Raw genomic sequence first — 18476 nt, 5'->3', positions numbered from 1 at the left:
GAGATCTGAGCATTTCTCAGATACATCTCTAGATGAATTTATAGCCTGGAAATGTATGTTTAGTTACAATCACAGCAGGCAAGGCAGTGTTACTTTTGAAAATTGGGCATGCTAGGAAAAAACACAATTCACAAAGTGGTTTAAGCTTACATGACCATAAGAAGCACTTTAAAAAATAAATAAAAATAAAGCAGCAGGCAATTTACAGCCTCCACAGAATAAAATAAACACAATCCACAAAGATAATTTCATTTGAAAACAACTTGATGAATCAAGACATATGCAGCCTTAATTCATATCATACAAGTAACTCTCATTCTGAGAACAATGACTTGGATTCTAAATGGAAAAATATCAGATATTTTTGAACAAATTATTATTTTTATGGATTTTTTTTCATAAATTAATTTGACAAAATAATTTAAAATAATGATGAGTGGATAATTCTACTATATTTATTTTATTATTAAGCAAACAGTATTTTAATTTAGGAAGACTGCAGTATTTATCAAAATGAACAGTAGTATAGCGAAGATTCTATTGAAGTAAAAAAACCAAACAACTAAATCACAGAAACACAGAATCCAAATAATTAATAATAACAGGAACTGAATAATCTTAGTCAAAATGTAATGTGTGAATCACAATATAATTTGGATTATAGCACATACCAGGAGTGGGAAAACTTTATTTGGGGTGTCTAATTCTTTCTTCCCTACTACTGGCCCCTTCATGGACCTGATGGTCTTGCAATTCAGGGACACATACTCTAATGTCATCAGGTCCCCAGCTGATGTGCCACTTGAAGCTTCTCCAGCCAACAACCCAGCTTCTTTCTACATGTGATTTATTTGGGAAACCATGTGTGAAACAAAGATGGGTCCCTAACTATGGCGGATATGAAGCTGGAAAAACACCTTCGTTAGGAACAGTGTTGTTCCCACAACGGGGGACACCTGGTGTGGGGGTGGGACTTCTGAGGTGGGCAGAACTTCCAGCCCTGGACTTCCGGTGGGGTTTCTGAAAGTCTTGGGCTGGAAGGATGTTCGTGAGGGCCGCAGCCGCTTCCCTGCAAGCCCAAAGAGAGCCGACACAGCCCAGAGAGAGCTGGTGTGAGCCCGGGGAGCACCCACCTGGGCCTAGGGAGAACTGGTATGATCAGAAGGAGAGATGGCATGGGCCTGGGGGGAGCTGGTGTGGACCCAGGATTACCGGCGCAGGCCTGAGTAGCTTCTGCAGGGGCAGAGGAACCCCTGCACAGGCCAAAACAACACTCATGGGGAGCGGGCAAACAAACGGGTGGCACCTTCTGGGGTGTCACCTGGTGCGTCCTCCCCCCCCCCCCCGCACTCCCCCCAGTGATGCTACTGGTTAGAAGTTAGTTTTGCCTTCCACACTGCCTCTTTCCCAAGATAAATTCAATGGAGCTTCCTCCCAGATAAAAGGGGGGGGGTGTTCCCTGAAAAAAATAGATGACACAGAACATGACTGCCAAAATACAGCTACCATGCAAGCAAACATCTATTCTAGTTAAAAGGCCATTTTTAAATATATGCATAAGGTGTTGAACTAAATAGGGCTAGGCTAAGCCACCTGGTTGCACAAGGCGAATTACAAAACAGCGTCCTTTTCATGCACAGAAGCCAACTGAACAGGCACTTGAAACTTACTTCAGCACTGGCAACAGGACAGCATCCTCCACTGCACCTGAGGGTGGCAGGCCAACTTAGGGAGTGAAGGCAGGCTGTGTGGCATACATACAGCTGTTCTCTAACACTTTGCTACCCACCACTTCCCACGCCATTGCATGTCTGCCCCCTGTCCATTCAAGCAATGCATTTGAAGCAGTGCACATATGTGCTGCTTGAGCAGAGTGTACCTGTACCATGCCTTTTAGAAAGCATGTCCTGGGCTGAATAGTCTCTGCTTATTCATTCTGTCAAGAACCTTTCCCAAAGGTGCTGTCTGTGATTGAGATAAAACAACGGTGACAGTGCTAGTCAATCCAGGCCAGCAGAAAGTATGTATCACCACCATTGGAGCACCAGCTCAGGAGGGTGAGAAAAGTCAAGAGGCTTCTTGCCTGAGTGTTGCTGTTACCTCTCCTCCACAGCCTGAGAAAGCAATTTCTCCCTGCCTAGTAGTACTCCTGGGCCAGGTTGGAATTATAGATTATGCCCTGAAGGAAAATGTGGTATTGGTCTGAGCATTTTGCCTCCTCTGATTGGTTATGGGGGAAAAAATCAGTCTACAGGAAAACATGTATTTTGGAACAATTATCCATCAGCACAGCCAGCATGGTATAGTGGCTTGAGTGTTGGACCAGGACTCTGAATAGCAATAGCAATATCATTTACATTTCTATACCACGTAATAGTGAACTCAGCACTCTATAAGTGGTTTACAATATGTAAGCCAATTGCCCCCAACAAGATGGGTACTCATTTTACCAACCTATGAAAGGATGGAAGGCTGCGTCAACCTGGAGCCCTCTGGGATCTAACTCACAATGTTGTGGTTGCAGTACAAGCACTTAACCACTGCATCACCAGGGCTCATGAAACCATGGTTGAGGTCAGCCTTGGAAACTGACTGGGTGACTGTGGGCAAGTCATACTCTCCCAGTCTTAGAGGAAGGCAATGGCAAACCTCCTCTGAATAAATCTTGCCAAACAACCACCACCCTGTGAGAGGGTCACCATAGGTTGGAGTTGACTTGAAGGCAGATAACAGCAATTCTGACAGGAATTTCCTTCAGTACTGTTTAACCTAGAGCTATCAGTCAGTGGCAACAACACAACAAAAGTACATTTGTGTACCAGCTATAGTAATGCACCCATATCAAAAATAACCTGTTTATGTCATAATTATGTTACTTAAACATATGATGTTAATAGTAAAAGGGAGCTCAGTAAATCTGTTCTAAAAAAAACTGATGCTAGAAGTTTTTTGATCCAATTATGATCATAAGCTGTGCAAATTTTGCTGTGTGCTGACACCAGCTATTTCATAAAAATAAGCGCACATTCAGAAAAGAGAGATGAATAGTAATGGGAGATTTCAGCTATCCTGATATTTGTTGAAACTCAAGCTCTGCCAAGAGGATAAGGTCTAACAAATGCCTCACTTGCCTTACAGGCAATTTCACTGGCAGAGGCAACAAGGGGATCAGCTATTTTAGGTCTGATCCCAACCAACAAGGTTGTCCTGGTAAATTGTGTGGAAATGGTAGGATCCTTAGTGGGAATGACCAGGTTCTCCTGGAGTTTGTTATACAACAGAAGGCGAAAGCCAAGCATAGTCAAACATGCATTTCAGACTTTAAGAAAACTGATTTCAGTAAACTTAAAGAAACACTAGGTGTGATCCTGTGGTCAGGAATACTAAAAGAGAAGGGAGTTCATGAGGAATGGAAGTTTCTTAAATATGAGATACTGCAGGCACAATTTCAGTGACCTCCAATGAAGAGGAAAAATGGGAGATGTCTCAAGAAACCAGGATGGATGTCCAAAGAAATTTCAACTGAGCTAAGATTTAAAAGGGGCATGTACAAGAAATGGAAAAGGAGGGAAATCACCAAAGAGGAATTTAAATTAATAGCCAGCACATGTAGAGAGAAAGTCAGAAAAGCTAAAGTGCAGAATGAGCTCAGGCTTGCTAGGGTGTTTAAAAACAATAACAAGAGCTTTTTGGGTTATGTCCATAGCAAAAGGAAGAACAAAGAAATGGCAGGGCCACTGCATGGAGAGGGTGGTGAAATACAAACAGGGAACAGAGAAAAGACAGAACTACTCAACACTTCTTTGTGCTGGTCTTCTCCCAAAAGGAAAACAATATTCAACTTGGGGAATATGGAACAGATGAAGCAGTGGAAGAAATGCAGCACAGAATAGATAAAGAGATAGTACAGGAATATCTAGCTATTCTAAATGAATTCAAGTCTCCAGAGCGAGATGAACTGCATCCAAGAGTATTAAAACAACTAGCAGAAGTAATTTCAGAACCACTGGCAATGATCTTTGAGAATTCCTAGAGAGCAGGACAACTCCCAGCAGGCTGAATGAGGGCAAAAATTGTCCCTGTCTTCAAAAAGGAGACAGAAGGACCCAAACAATTACTGCCTAGTCAGCCTGACATCAATATCAGGAAAAATCCTAGAACAGATCATTAAACAGACAGTCTATAAGCACTTAGGAATACCACAATCAGTGAATGTCAGCATGGATTTCTCAAAAACAAGTCATGCCAGACTAATCTTGTTAGATGAAGGGAATGCTTCGGATGGAATGCAGTAAGGCCTGTCAGTAAGGCCTTTGACAAGGTATCCCTTGATATTCTTGCAAACAAGCTAGTAAAATATGGGCCAGACAATGTTAGGTGGATTTGCGATTGGTTAACCAACCAAATCCAAAGGCACTCAACAATGGTTCCTCCTTATCCTGGAGAGAAGTGACTAGTGGGTTGCCACAAAGTTCTGTCCTGGACCAAGTGCTATTCAACATTTTTAAAAATGGCTTGAAGGATGGAATAGAGAGCATGCTTATCAAATTTGCAGATGTCTCCAAATTAGGAAAGGTAGCCAAAACCCCAGAGGAACAGTCATCTTGGGAGTGCTGGAGAATGCAATAGCAAGACAAAAAGTGGCATACAATGAGCCTGCTTTTTCTCAGGAATGTTTTTCCTATCTTGCAGAAATAATACAGAAAATGGTGCGAAACAAGACCAGACAATACCATTTCTGTGGAAGATGGCTCAATAAAATTATTGTACAAATCAGGGACAGTACCTGGAACTTCCCCTGTAGACCCTTAGAACCTGCTCTGGAGGGCCAAGAAACCCTCTGGAGCCAGTTTTCAGGTAACATCAAAGACTACAGGGAAGAAAATGTAGTCATGCTGCTGTACTATTGCCATTACACCACCAGAGATAGGTTTTACTGCCTCTGGCTGAAAAGCTGGGACATAAAGAGCTACTCTCAGTATTCCCAAAGACTGATATGTCATGTGTCCCAGAAAGATTTATAACAGGAAAACTTTCACATGCCTAGCATGGATTTCCTTGCAGATGAGGGACAGTATTTACACCCCAAACCACCATGAGCATGTATAACTAAATACATTAGATCTAGCTGAACATGCTTTTCAGTGACATGTAGCCATTATTTTCATATCATCTGCTCAGCAATTTATGACATGTAACACAGTCCAGAGCAAAAAGGGTTGGAGAGTACAGAATTTAATATGCCTTAACATTATTCAGAACTGGGAACTGAGACTTACAGTGGGAATGAGAGCATCTGTGAGATACATATAATTAATATATCCAGGGGTAGCCATGTTGGCCATACAACAAAATACAGTAAAATCCAAAACCCACAAAAAAGCAGTACCTTTATTGGGCCAACTGAAAATACGTAACATACATTGTGCAAGTTTTCAAAGCTGAACTGGCTTTTTCCTCAGGAAAAGGATTTAAAAGTCATACAGAAGGAGAGAAAAAAATGACAGTGTTAGAGCCACAGGCCTACATTTTGTCAAGATGTTGTTTTTGTTGTAGTTAGGATACTTTGGAGAGATATCAGTGTAGGCACAGGCCACTCTTCTCTTTGGCTATGTTGGATTTGGGAGACAAAGAGTTGTTAAATCCAGGCAATAAAATTTCAACTCCATAAGCAACAGAAGTTACTCCCAGAGTCCACATGGTCAAAAAGAGGAGTGGTCTCTGCCTGCATTGATATTCCTCCAGATCTTCTTAACTGACAACAACAAAAACATCTTGATAAAATGTTATGAACATTGTCATAACATTATAACTTATTTTCCTTATCTTATATGATTTTAATGCCTTTACCTGATGAAGAATTCAGAGGAACATCAAAAGTTTGCATGATTTATACATTTTTTGGTTGGCCAAATAAAGGTTTTGCTATTTTGCGGATTTTAGACATTATTGTTTTAATTAATACAGGTCGAGTCTCCCTTAACTGAAATTCCAAAATTCAAAATATTCCAAAACCCAAAATGTTTTTCATATGTAGCTGAGACAGTGACAATTTTGCTTTCTGATGGTTCAGTGTGCACAAACTGTGCTTCATGCACAAAATTATTACAAGTACTGTATAAAATTATCTTCAAGCTGTGTTTATAAGGTGTATATGAAAGATAAATGAATTTTTGCTTTAGGCTTGGGTCTCTCCTCCAAGTTATCTCATTATATACCTATATGCAAATACAAGTATTCCAAAATAAAAAAATATCCAAAATCCAAACACTTCTGGTCACTAGTATTTCAGAGAAGGTAAACTCAACCTGTAATTGTTGATGCCTCTAAGGCCACCAGGTGGCAGTAATCTATCACATATATTGTGTTGGTAGAACTGGAAGCTGTTCTGGTCTCAATATGAATCAGGGGAATTGAACTCATGTTGATTTCCCCCTTCCAACTATGCTTTAACAATGTCTCCAATGCAAGAAGTTAGATTTTCAGATGCTTTTTATAAAGCTAAAAATGCTAATCTGGTAATATTAAATAATATAACGTATTTGCTTGCAAACAATGGGTGCAAAACAAAACAAAAATTAAGGGGAGTGCTGTATGTATGTTAAATAAAAGGTGTTGTAATAGATGAAGGAGCTTATATTGTCTAATAAATTGTATACTGATCATCTTTTTATCATTAGCATACTAATTAACCCTGTCTAGTTTATGTTTAGTTTAGAAATATAAATACATGCGCTATACAATGACTGAGAGTTATTATTCTTGAATGACAATATGAATGCTTCACTTACCATTTTCATCTACTGCTCGTACACATGCCCCCTTTGCCAGTAGCTCCTCAACTACCATCTTTAAACCATTCTGTGCAGCAATGTGAAGAGGTCTAGAAAACATGACATCTAGATTCAAATAAGACTGATGCATTGCAAAAGCTCTGCAGAGCATGTTTACGAGCTCAGAATACAGGATAATAAAAACATTTATCTGAAAAATTTAAACTCCCTTTGTCCAAAAAATCCCAAAGCAAACCCCAGAGGTTGAAAGCCATATTTGCAGAACTGAAAAGGACAGGTTGCATACCTGTAACTGTAGTTCTTTGAGTGGTCATCTGTGAAATTACACAACTGGGTTATTCTGCACCCAGGCAATGTTTCCTTCAGATCATTCTATAGCATTCTGAAAAGTTTCGGTGGTAGCTCCGCCCACCTCTGACAGCCCTATATAAGGAGTTTCCAGCCAAAACCCATCAATTGCATACTACACCAATGCAGACATCCATGTGGACCAACAAGACATAATGAGGGGAGGCTGGGCATGGTTGTGTGAGTTCACAGATGAACGCTTGAAGAACTACAGCTACATGTGTTCAGCCAGGCCTTTTTCTTTGTGGTCTCTGTGACTCAGAGACATCTGGGAGACTAGCAAGTTACAAGAAGTAGGAGGAGGAGAAGAGTTTGAATGCAAATGATCAAACTTTACTGAAAAACATGTATATAGTCAACAAGCATAAGCACAACTATCTCCTGCTCCAATATTTCATAAAACAATAATGAAGAATTAACAGTTTCCAAGTAAGGAAGAATACCCCCAAACAGTAAAACATGGTACTCAAATAAGGCTGGATTCAAAAGTATTGAGCATAGGGTACAGAGATAAACATTCGTTCAGTACATTCAAGTAAGGAATTAATGAGGTACAGCTTTCCCAAATACGGTGTTAGCATGAGACCTCAAGTCCACTCTGTAATGTGACATAAAAGTCATAGGCTTTTATCCTCGATTGGGATACCAGCCAAGAAAGCACAGGAGGCAGAAACCACCCTACTGGAGTAAGCTTGAACCCAAGTTGGAGGTCCTTTCAAGCCAGTTTTCAAGAAAACCAGATAGCCGATGCCACCCACTTTGAAAATGGTTGCGAGGAGATAGGCAGTCAATTCCTGGATACTGAGCAGCAAACGAACAGTCTGGGAGAGGAAGAAAGAGCTGCAGTCCTGTCCATATATAATGCCCTCCATACACTGTGACAGTACCAGCACCTCTCACTGTCTGAAGTGGGTTTCAAAACAGGGAAGGCAATACAATGTTGAAGATAACACCACATTTGGAAAGAAAGTGATATCCAGTCTCAACACAACTCTGTCTGGATGAAACCAAAGATACAGTGCATCCACCAGCAAGGCACAAAGTTCACTACTCTGCAGTTACAATGGCAACGAGAAAGGTAGTTTTCCACAACAGGAGTCAAAGATCACATGTTGCCATTGGCTCGAAGGGTCTCCCACAAAGCTGACAAGCATCAAGTCCAAAGCCCAGTTGGCCATTGGGCATGACACTGGGGGAATAAAGATACTTGTATCCTTTCAACAAAAAAAATTAACCAAAGGATGTATAAGCCACCTTGGGTCCCTTCCTGGGAGGAAAGGCAGCACAGAAATAAATAAATAAATAAATACATAATAAAACAAGGCTTTCAAAGAAAATGAAAATGTGATGAAATGGCAACCAAGTAGCAACAAATTGAAGACAACGAGAGGCCTTGATTTGACAAAGACAGTAAAAAGTCCAACTCATGTGCATCAGTAGCTTCAGCTATATCAATTAACCATGGAAGCAGGAAATCAGCAAACCTCTTCCACTAGTTGTAGGATCTTCAGGTAGAAGGTCAATGAGCAGCATTGATAATCTCCCACACTGCAACTGGTCAGGCACCTACGGCAGGATTCTCCATGCAGACAGGTGGAGAGTATCAAGACTTGGATGTCTGGCCATAGTACATGGTGAGGAGATCTGGTCTGTGTGGCAATCAAACACATTTTCCTTGGGATAGGTGAAAAAGATGCATGAACCACAGTTGCCTTGACCACCATGTGGTGATCAGGATGCACCTCAACTGATCCCAACAAATTTTGATGATTACTCTGGTCAGAAAAAGGAACAGAGGGAAGGCATAAAGCATGACGGCATACCAACTGATGAGGAAGGCATCTTCTTATGACCTGCCATGATGCACCCTGGGACTTGATACTTTGCACCTGTCTGAACCCTGGGACAGTACTCTGCACACTAAGCATTCTGAGGTGAAGCAAACAGATCTAGCTCAGAATATCCCATTGCTGAAAAAATGACTTCTGCATTTCAGGATGGAGCTTCCACTCATGGCTCAAATGCGTGTTTTGACTGTGAGTATCTGTGAGGACGTTTTCTTCTTTGGGAAGATGGGCAGCGAAAATGGAGATGTTTCTCTGAATGTACGTACCATCAAACTGTGAAACAAAAGAGGGTGCAAAATTGGGTACCATCATGTTTGTTTAGATAATACATGACCATGGTGTTGTCAGTCAACATGAAACATGTGTGACAAGGCTGAAGCAAAATATGGAAGTAGGGATCTACTAGGTCCAAAGTGGTGTACCAATCCCTTTCTTACATCAATGGAATGATAGATGATAATGTCACCATTCTGAAGTGCTGAGGATGAATATACTGGTTTACACCCCTCAAGACCAGAATTGGGGTCAGTCCACCATCCTTTTTGGTAACAATCAAGTACTGATAGAAAAAGTCCTGATGAACTTGGGATTTGGGCAGGCTGCAGACACACAGAAGAGTGTCTACATCCTGGAGTAGTGAAAGGAGACCTAGATCGCAAGAGTCTCATTGGAGAATCTGACTTGAATTTGATGGCATAGCCTCTCCTCATGATGTCAAGTACACGAGTCCATGGAGATGGAGTTCCATATCTGATTGAAATTTTTGAGCCAACCATAGAATGGAGGAGAAGGTGTTGGTAGAATAGTGGGTAGACAATCTAAGACATCCAGGATGTAGAGAGATCTGGGAGATGGAAGCATTCATGGTCCAGTAGAAAGAAACACTGGGCTGTTCAGGATGGAGAGTGGCACAAAGTGTGGAAACTTGGCTGTCATGGTGTAATTTGACAGAAAGTCACTGGACTTCTTCTTCATCTATCCAGACTTGAACTTCTGGACAAAAGCAGTGGGTTTTTGAATAAACAATACAGCTGGTTGGTAACTGCATCAATATTGAGATCATCATGGACTGTACAATCGTCCATACTTTTGGCTGCCATATCAAAATCTAGAGGAACACTGAACAAGAGGGTTGAATCTGAACTTCCTCACTGTGAACTACATCTTATGAGTGTGTTCCAGCCTGGAGTCACTGTTTGAATTGAACAGGGCAGCAGCATCCAACATATCTTCTATGACTGTTCCAGCTTGGTTAGAAAGACCTGGTGCCAAGCATGGCAATGGAGAGCTATCGACCTAGCCATTGCATTGCCCCCCACAGTTAGCAAAGTGTCATGCAGTCATGATCTGATGACCTGCAAACTTGTGCACATCGGATCACAGGAGGATCACAGGCAAAGCCCCTTTGCAACCTTTATCCTTGAGCTTGTTCAAGAATGGTATCATCTTCTCCCAAAGGAGTTGGTTGTAGGCCCCAATACAAACCAAGTAGTTAGAGATCTTGGAGATGAGAGCAGCCAAAGAGTAGAATTTCCTCCCCATGGCATCAAGCTTCTTGCCCTTCTTGTCTGCAGATGTACAATGCAGACAGTGTGAAGCTCTCAACTGGTAAGCATGGACAATGATGGAATTAGAATTCGGATGCTTCCTAGAGGAAGAATGGCTGACTCATCTATCCTGTAGAGGCTCTCGAACTTGCTGGAAGTAGATGGAATGTACAACGGTGTCAACCAGGACTTCCAAATGACTTGAGTGAGATATGGAAGAATTAATAAAGTCACAGGAGTGGTCACTTGTGATTGAATTCATTAGAAAACCAGATCCTCAATCTGGACAGTTGCAGCTGGACTGTAATATGAAGAGATTTGGCCATGCGGAGCATCTGATTGACAAATGCCTTAATATCATCAATTGAGGAGGAAAAGTCAATGGCACCTAACTCAATGGGAGGAGACTTTCTAGTAGACACGACCACAGAATCTGAATCAGATCCAGATCCAAAAGTCACAGACATTAAAGAAAGATGGCACTATTAGCAATGTCCTCCATTTTGAGCATGCCTAAGAAGCATGCGTTTATATTAATGCTTTTTGAATTTATTATTTGTTTTGCTTTTTAGTTGTTTGTGTCCTCCATTTGCAAAATATGTCCTACATTTGTCCTGGTTTGGAGGTAGACAGTTATGGCAATCCTATTCTTAGCAGGGGTACACATGGTGTCCACCAATGTACTTGGGCCTTCCGTTAAGATGTATCAACATCTGTCGGGGCAGAGGCCACTTTCTCCATATTCGACTTAAACTTCTTTGAAGCCAAGGCTCAATGCTGAGGGCCCACTTTGTCTCTCTATGTTGAAAGCTGCCGCTGCTGATGTACAGGCTCTTGTGGTTTCCAGGCCTGCTTGTACAGAAGACCTTTAAGATGACACTCGCAATTGTGCCTGCCCTGCAGTGGGAACACCATATAGCGTGCACACAAGGCAACAATATGGATGGGACTTGCCCAAACACTAAAGGTATCTCAAATGTCCATCTCAGTGCAGAATCTTAGTGCTGTATTCAGCACACTTCTTAGAAGAAGCTAGTGGCACTAAGAAAGCCCTGAGGGCTAACATGGCTTGAAGCTCAGGTCAACAATGTTCAGTCCTCAAGACACTTTCCAATCTGAGCATGCAAACACTGCTCCTGACCAGGCAGCCACACTGACAGACAAAAAGGAACTGGCTGGTTTCAGTAGAAAACTCCTTATATATGGCTGCCAGAGGTGAGCGGGGCTACTGCCCAAACTCTTCAGAATGCTTAGAACATTCTGGAAGAGGCACCACGCAGGATCAGGATAATTCAGTTGTGTGAGTCACAGAGACCACAAAGAAGAAGTATAAATTATGTCAGATTTTTGGCAACACTACATATTGCTACTGATAAACAAACTATAAATTAAGTTATACTTACGTTTGTAATGCATTGTTTTTTGCGTTAATAAGGCTCTGTTCTTGTATCTTGTCAAGTATCAACAAGGCACATTTTTCATGTCCCTGGAACATATAGACATATTAAAAGGTGATTCCCTGTTGTCAAGGTAAATCTGACAATATTTGTTACATTAAAAGTATGACATGCCTTTACATGCTTACAGTTTTGTTTTTGTCATCTGGTCTCCACCATTATTAACAAAAATATCAGCTATACAAGAAGAAGAATCTTTTGCATACAAACTGGGAAATATATTAAGATGAGAAGGGGCACAACACATTTGAGAATAATATTAGCTATTAATAAGTGCTATGATACTTGTAGCCAAATATTGAACTGCTCTTTTTGTGCACATAACCTGATACAAATAGGTAGAGAGCTTTATCAGTTAAAGACATTTTGTGGATTTTGTGGATTTGCCAAAAATCTGACATGCCATCTTATTTTATTTGGCAACCTCAGTGGCTATAACCACAGCAGTCATGCTGCATGCTTGTTACTAGGTATTCTGGAAAGTCATTTGTTCTCCATTAACGCTATGTTTCTTCAAATCATTTCCAACTTATGGAGAACTTATCACAGAGTTTTCTTGGCAAGATTTGTTTACAGAGGTTTGCCACTGCTTTCCTCTCTGTCTGAAAAAATGAGACTTGTTCAAGGTCATCCTGTGGGTTTCCACGTCTGAGCAGGGATTCAAAACTTGGCTTCCCAGGGCTCTAGTTCAATACTCAAACTATTACACCATAGTCACTCTCCCATGAAAGTTAGGGGCATTTTCAGAAAGTTAGGGGCATTTTCAGAAAATACAGGAGGGAGTGGCATACCATTATAGACAAGGCTGAATTTATTGCAATTTTTTTGGTCTCAAAAATATCCTGCTACTTGAAGCAGAGTAGGTGGTGGAAGCCACACCAACAGCTTGGTGACATTCCTATTGGGCCAGTCTGTTACAGATTAGAAGAAACAGTTGCTGATGGCAGTTCCACCATAGGGAGGAAAAAGAAATAGAAATTCTCTATCACCTTGTCTCCACCAGTAAGCCACTTCTGCCAAATTTATTAATCATCACTAAAGATTAATGTCTCCCTCAGAACAGGTTTTATTTCCTTTCTCCAAACAACAGGGGAAAAAATATGGTCAAACCCCAATTTTTAACCTTTCATTCAGTTTGCCACTCCTGGTGCAACTTATAAATACATAATAAAAACCAATGTTTCAATGACAAAATAAAAGTCCATTACAATTGAGAAACAAACTACAAAAATAATTTCCCCCCTCTTTAACATACTGGTAATTCTCCCCTTGCCCTGTGTCATTCAATTTATCATAATTCATCATTATGAAAAATTGAAAATTATTTCCATATTCAGCAAATATAGTGCCACTGTTTAGAATTCTTTTGGCTTCCATAGGTTTGCATGAAGTACAATGGGCCCTCTTTATCCGTGGAATTGCCTTCCGTAGATTTCAGCATGTGCAGTTGGCAAGCTTGTATTGTCCCCAATGGCATCACGAATGCAGCCACCCCACCATTGGGGACAAAAGTCCCTCACTACCCTTGTTCCCCCATCCCTCCCTCCCTCCCCCCCTCCCTCCCCCCTCCTTCCTTACCTGCTTCCCTCTTTTCTCTTCACCCCAGCTTGGCTTTGGGGGCAGTCTGGTTCCCAGTCAGTTGGGCCTGGGGCCTAGGTGGGGGCTTGAGTCTCAGAGTCAGTATCCCCAGGCCCAGCACCCGTGATGGACCCTCTGGACCCTGAGAATCAAGCCCCGGCCCCGGCTCTCTCAGAGCCCCATGGGGTGGAGGGAGCCAGGGCCAGCACCAGGGCTTGGGTCTCGGGGCCTAGAGGTTCCGTCCCGGGTGCTGGGCTGGGAGACAGAAGCTCCAAGACTCAACCAGTACTTACCACTGATCTTCCCATAAACCTGTGGGAGCATAATGCTGGACTACACATTTGCTTTGAACCACAACAGCTGTTAGGTTCATAACAGTATTTTTTCACATTTTTTTCATATTATGTTTCAAACACATAAATATAGGGTGAAATGTTTTTAAACATACTTTACTGCTAGCCAAGTGCAAGCATGTATTCAAGTCCTTATCCTTCAAAGTTAGATCGGCCTTGGCACTGTTCACCAAAAAATCTAAGAAATACAAAAACAAAAATAGCACAAATTTACTCCCCAAAATTGTTACTGATCATTTTCATACAAAATTACATATAGTAACCTTTTAGAAATTTATTATCCTTTGTTCAACAGAAACTAATAGAAGGGCTTACAAAGTCAAAATAAAAACTTTAGTAAAAACTGTAACACAAATTACAGGAAAAAAGAATTACAGAATAAAATACTTAAACATTAAGACTATGATTATTAGCAGACTTATTAGGAACAGGAGGAGGCTGAGCAGTGGATGAGCCTTGAAGTCATTCCACATCCTCATGGGCCGCCCAGAATGCTTTGGCAGACTGCATGCAGCCTGTGGGCCAAATGCTGTGCAGGCCTGTAGTAGTGCCACTGTGTTCTGCTTTGGTCAGGCCTCACCTGGAATACTGTGTCCAATTCTGGGCACTACAATTCAAAAAGGATGTAGAGAAACTGGAGTGTGTCCCAAGGAGGGCGACTAAAATGGTGAAGGGTCTGGAAACCATGTCCTATGAGGAACAACTTAGGGAGCTGGGAATGTTTAGCCTGGAGAAGAGAAGGTTAAGAGGTGATATGATAGCCCTGTTTAAATATTTGAAAGGATGTCATATTGAGGAGGAAGCAAGCTTGTTTTCTGCTGCTCCAGAGAATAGGACCCGGAACAATGGATGCAAGCTACAGGAAAAGAGATTCCACCTCAACATTAGGAGGAACTTCCTGACAGTAACGGCTGTTCAATAGTGGAACACACTCCCTTAGAGAGTGGTGGAGTCTCCTTCATTGGAGGTCTTTAAAGAGAGGTTGGATGGCCATCTGTTGGGGTGTGTGTGCTTTGACTGTGATTTCCTGCATGGCACTGGATTGCCCTTATAGTCTCTTCCAACTATGATTCTATATACTAGGCCTGATTGAACATAGTGGGATTTATTGGATTTGGACATCTAGTAAGACAGGCTACATAAAATATCAAAACAAAAAACCGAAAATACACCAGATGTACATATCTGGGATGGAATTACAGAAATGAAGTTCTGAGTCTGGTAGATTGAGACCCCACACAGATTCAGGAAAAAAGGCTGTGCTTTTTGGCTGCAAAAGGTGGCTGAAAGTTGAGGCCTTAGAGATCAAGGTCAGCATTTTAAAATGTGTTCAGAAACAGGCACAAAGCCAGCAATAACTATTTGCAAGCTGGTGAGATATATTCCATACATCCAGTCTTGGTAATAAGTGTGTTGTTGTATTTGGCTAAACTTTAGCTTCTGAACAAAACTCAAAGGACACTTATATGCAACACATTCCAGTAATCTAAACAAAATTTTACCTGGGCTTGCATAATTGTGACCAGCCTATCAGCCTAAACTGACCAAATATGCTTTGTGTAATAGAAGCTAGGTCTAACAGCATCCTCAAACTAGAAAGCTGGTTTTTCGAGGGAATACAATCTATTTCAAAACAGTAGTATCATATGGATGGTGGCTCTGGGGATATGGGCAGCACCAGATGACACTCTAAGGGTGTGTGTGTGACACTTCTGCTCCCCAAACATCTTTTTGCAGAAATGGGCTGTGGCGTTCACCTATGCCCCTTTAAAATACTGGAGCTCAGCAGAAGAGATGGTGTGACTGGGGTGAATGGCGGGATGACACCATGAGCTACCACCAACCCTATTGACACTACTGTTCCAAGGTAGGTTGAACATCATCCTCTAGGCAAGTTGGACTTCCAACACGGATGTTAGCCAGTCCATTGTTGATTGTAGCATGACACAGTTAAGCTGATTACTGGTTGTACATTCTTCTCTCACACTTGTAAGAAAAGCCAGACAGAGAAATTGCCCTCTAGGCAGCATCCTCTAAACAGATTAGTTCATTTTTACCTAAGTTTTCCATGGCTCTTTTCTCACAACTAAACGAGGGAGCTGTGTGCCATTCACAATCTTTCAGAAGCAGTTGTTTAAAAATCCAGAGTGTAAAAATCTGCATTTTCTAAATTCTACAAAGCTATCAGGCTGTATGTCACCATAGCAAAACCTTTAGTAAAGTGCTTAAAATTAAAATTGTAAAGGTGTGTAGCATCACAAAAAGGAGCAATTTTAATTGCATGAAGTTATCTTGTTTGTATCAGACATAGAATATCTATAGATTTATACAAAGGTGTTAATTCTTATCACTTCCCAGCAACCAACTACTTACCTACTGCCCCTATGTGCCCCTTTTCAGCCGCCATTGTAAGTGGTGTTTTCCCTGAATTATCTGTAGCATTTACTTGAGCATCGTGGCTTAAAAGAAGCTGCAAGCATTCAACGTGATCAGAAAAGGCTGCTGCATGAAGTGGTGTCCTAAGAAGAAACACAGTAAGTTTGAACTTTTTGAGGAATAAATCTACTTGAATTATTGATTGCTCGCATTATATATTTTAATTCTACCTCTGTGTCCAGTATACAAATTGGCTAATAAAATTTCAAAATAAACACAATACTATGCTACGATTGTTTAAAAAACTTTTTTCCAAAATTAAAAATTAGTTGTGCAATACAAAAAGGAAAACCATAAATAATAAAAACAGACTCAGCAGCAACAAAAATAGTTTGCCTCAAATGTGAAAGAGAATACATAGATACGTAAGCACTGATTTAAAGCAGTGAGGCTGGGAGTCCAACAAGTTCAAATGAGCAAGGAGTTCCCCATGACAGGAACCTCAACTAAGAGACCCCCGATTCATGTTGCCACAACCCTCACCTTGTAAGATGGGGGTACTCTGGGTAGGGTGTCTACTAAACATATTTCCCTAAATCTACTCAAACATTAATTTATCACATGCAGTTCTTCAGTGCAAGTGGAACTGGAAACATAAAAAGAATCAACATTTGATGTTAATCATCTATAAGAAAGGAAGATGGTCTTCAAGTCTGGATAAGCCAATGAAACAGAGAGTACTGTACATTTCTATATTACAAAAGTAAGCATTGGGTTTAAATTGTGTTCAGCACTGCTTCTCTGGGGATTCCTTAATTTTATCTTTTTAAGGAGTTAATCAATGCCACATTTCAAACCTATCAGGTTATACCCAATTAGTGTCCTCCCTTCAAAGAATATTAAGTCCAATGGGAGATACTGCAAATGAAACAGAAAGAGATTTCTGGCATTTCCTTCTTTCCTCTATAGCTGCTTGCATCCTGCAAATCTCATCTAGAGAGCTAATGAATTTTTAAAACAATGCATGGTGCAGTAGTGTGAAGGAGTGAAATCTGTGAAAAGCCTCATCCTTCACACCACTGACAGGAACACTGTTGAATCACAGAGCATTCCATCAACAGAGTGACACCAACACATAATCTTTAAATTGAAAACTGCCAACAAAAATTCCTCATACAAGTAATTCTTACCTTCCTTTGTCATCTTTACAATTTACAATGCCAGCACCAATAGTCCCAATGAGTAGTGATGCACAATTTTCATGATCGTTGATTCTATTAAGAAAAAGAAGTTTATACACTGAAATGTAATCATCTTTCTTAATACGTCAGCTATGCCATTTGTTTCATAACGTATTTAGAACATCTTCTCTCCATGGTTTACACAGTTGCCTCCTATATCCATGGATCCTTTATGCATAGATTCAACCATCCACAGCTTGAAAGTATTTTTTAAAACATTCCAAACAGCAAACCTTGATTTGCCATTTTATATAAGGACACCATTTTGCTATGCCATTGTATTTAATGGGACTTGAGCATCCACAGGTTTTGGTAGCCATGGAACCAAACCCCAGTGAATGCCAAGGGCCTACTGTACTACTATGGAACAAGCCTATGCCATAATATCTAGGATTTCAACTTTGGCAATTGGCATTTATATTGATCCTATCCATACCCTGAATTGCAAAATGCAAATATAGTCAGTACTTTCAGAAGTACTCATCCCGTGCCATTTGTTGTTTTACAGTCTATAACTGAAATGAAATGAACTGGTATTGTTACACAAGACCCTTAACACAGAAGGGAGCAAAATATTTTTGTGGCATAGATGTTAGGTAAACAAAAACAAACTGGCATTTATTGCTTACATAAGTATTCACTCTTTGAACCAATATGGGTAAAAACACCTTGGCAGAAATTACAGTTGCAAGTTTCTAGCAACTTAATGCATTTGCATCCCGCAGTTTTTGTCCATTCTTAGCAAAATCACACCAGTGTGCATGGCACTGCATGGGGACCAGTGTTGACCAGTGGGGACCTTGAAGGCTTGTCACAGATTGGATTGAGTGTTGGTTTGACTAGACTATTCTAAAACGTTAGAATTCTTATTTTTAAGCCACTCGAGTATCAGTTTGGCTGTATGTTAGGGCCACTGTCCTACTGGAAGGTGAACA

The 18476-nt window shown here is 40.8% G+C and overlaps 2 protein-coding genes across 16 annotated transcripts in view; one reads left to right on the top strand and one right to left on the bottom strand.

Annotated features, from left to right (window-relative positions):
* LOC121919574 (coiled-coil domain-containing protein 150-like) overlaps positions 1–18476 on the top strand; it is a 475343-nt gene that overhangs the window by 218936 nt on the left and 237931 nt on the right. The gene's annotated exons all lie outside the window — the stretch shown is intronic.
* The window catches only part of ANKRD44 (ankyrin repeat domain 44), a 188760-nt gene that overhangs the window by 6021 nt on the left and 164263 nt on the right, over positions 1–18476 (bottom strand). For 7 of the 13 annotated variants that reach the window (XM_042446271.1, XM_042446279.1, XM_042446274.1 and 4 more), the window contains 5 exons: positions 17491–17574; positions 16298–16443; positions 14020–14102; positions 11940–12022; positions 6792–6883 (listed from right to left, as the gene is read on the bottom strand). In XM_042446271.1, coding sequence (XP_042302205.1) covers positions 6792–6883; positions 11940–12022; positions 14020–14102; positions 16298–16443; positions 17491–17574 — 488 coding nt within the window. Of the gene's footprint in view, positions 1–482; positions 1966–5389; positions 5458–6791; positions 6884–11939; positions 12023–14019; positions 14103–16297; positions 16444–17490; positions 17575–18476 lie in introns of those variants that run through there. The other 6 variants (XM_042446280.1, XM_042446278.1, XR_006101511.1 and 3 more) reach the window with 5 other exon arrangements.

Source organism: Sceloporus undulatus, chromosome 1 (genome assembly GCF_019175285.1).
Source record: "Sceloporus undulatus isolate JIND9_A2432 ecotype Alabama chromosome 1, SceUnd_v1.1, whole genome shotgun sequence".
NCBI classification, from domain to species: domain Eukaryota; kingdom Metazoa; phylum Chordata; class Lepidosauria; order Squamata; family Phrynosomatidae; genus Sceloporus; species Sceloporus undulatus.
The sequence above is the reverse complement of the archived record's forward strand: the minus strand, read 5'-3'. Positions and strand labels throughout refer to the sequence as shown.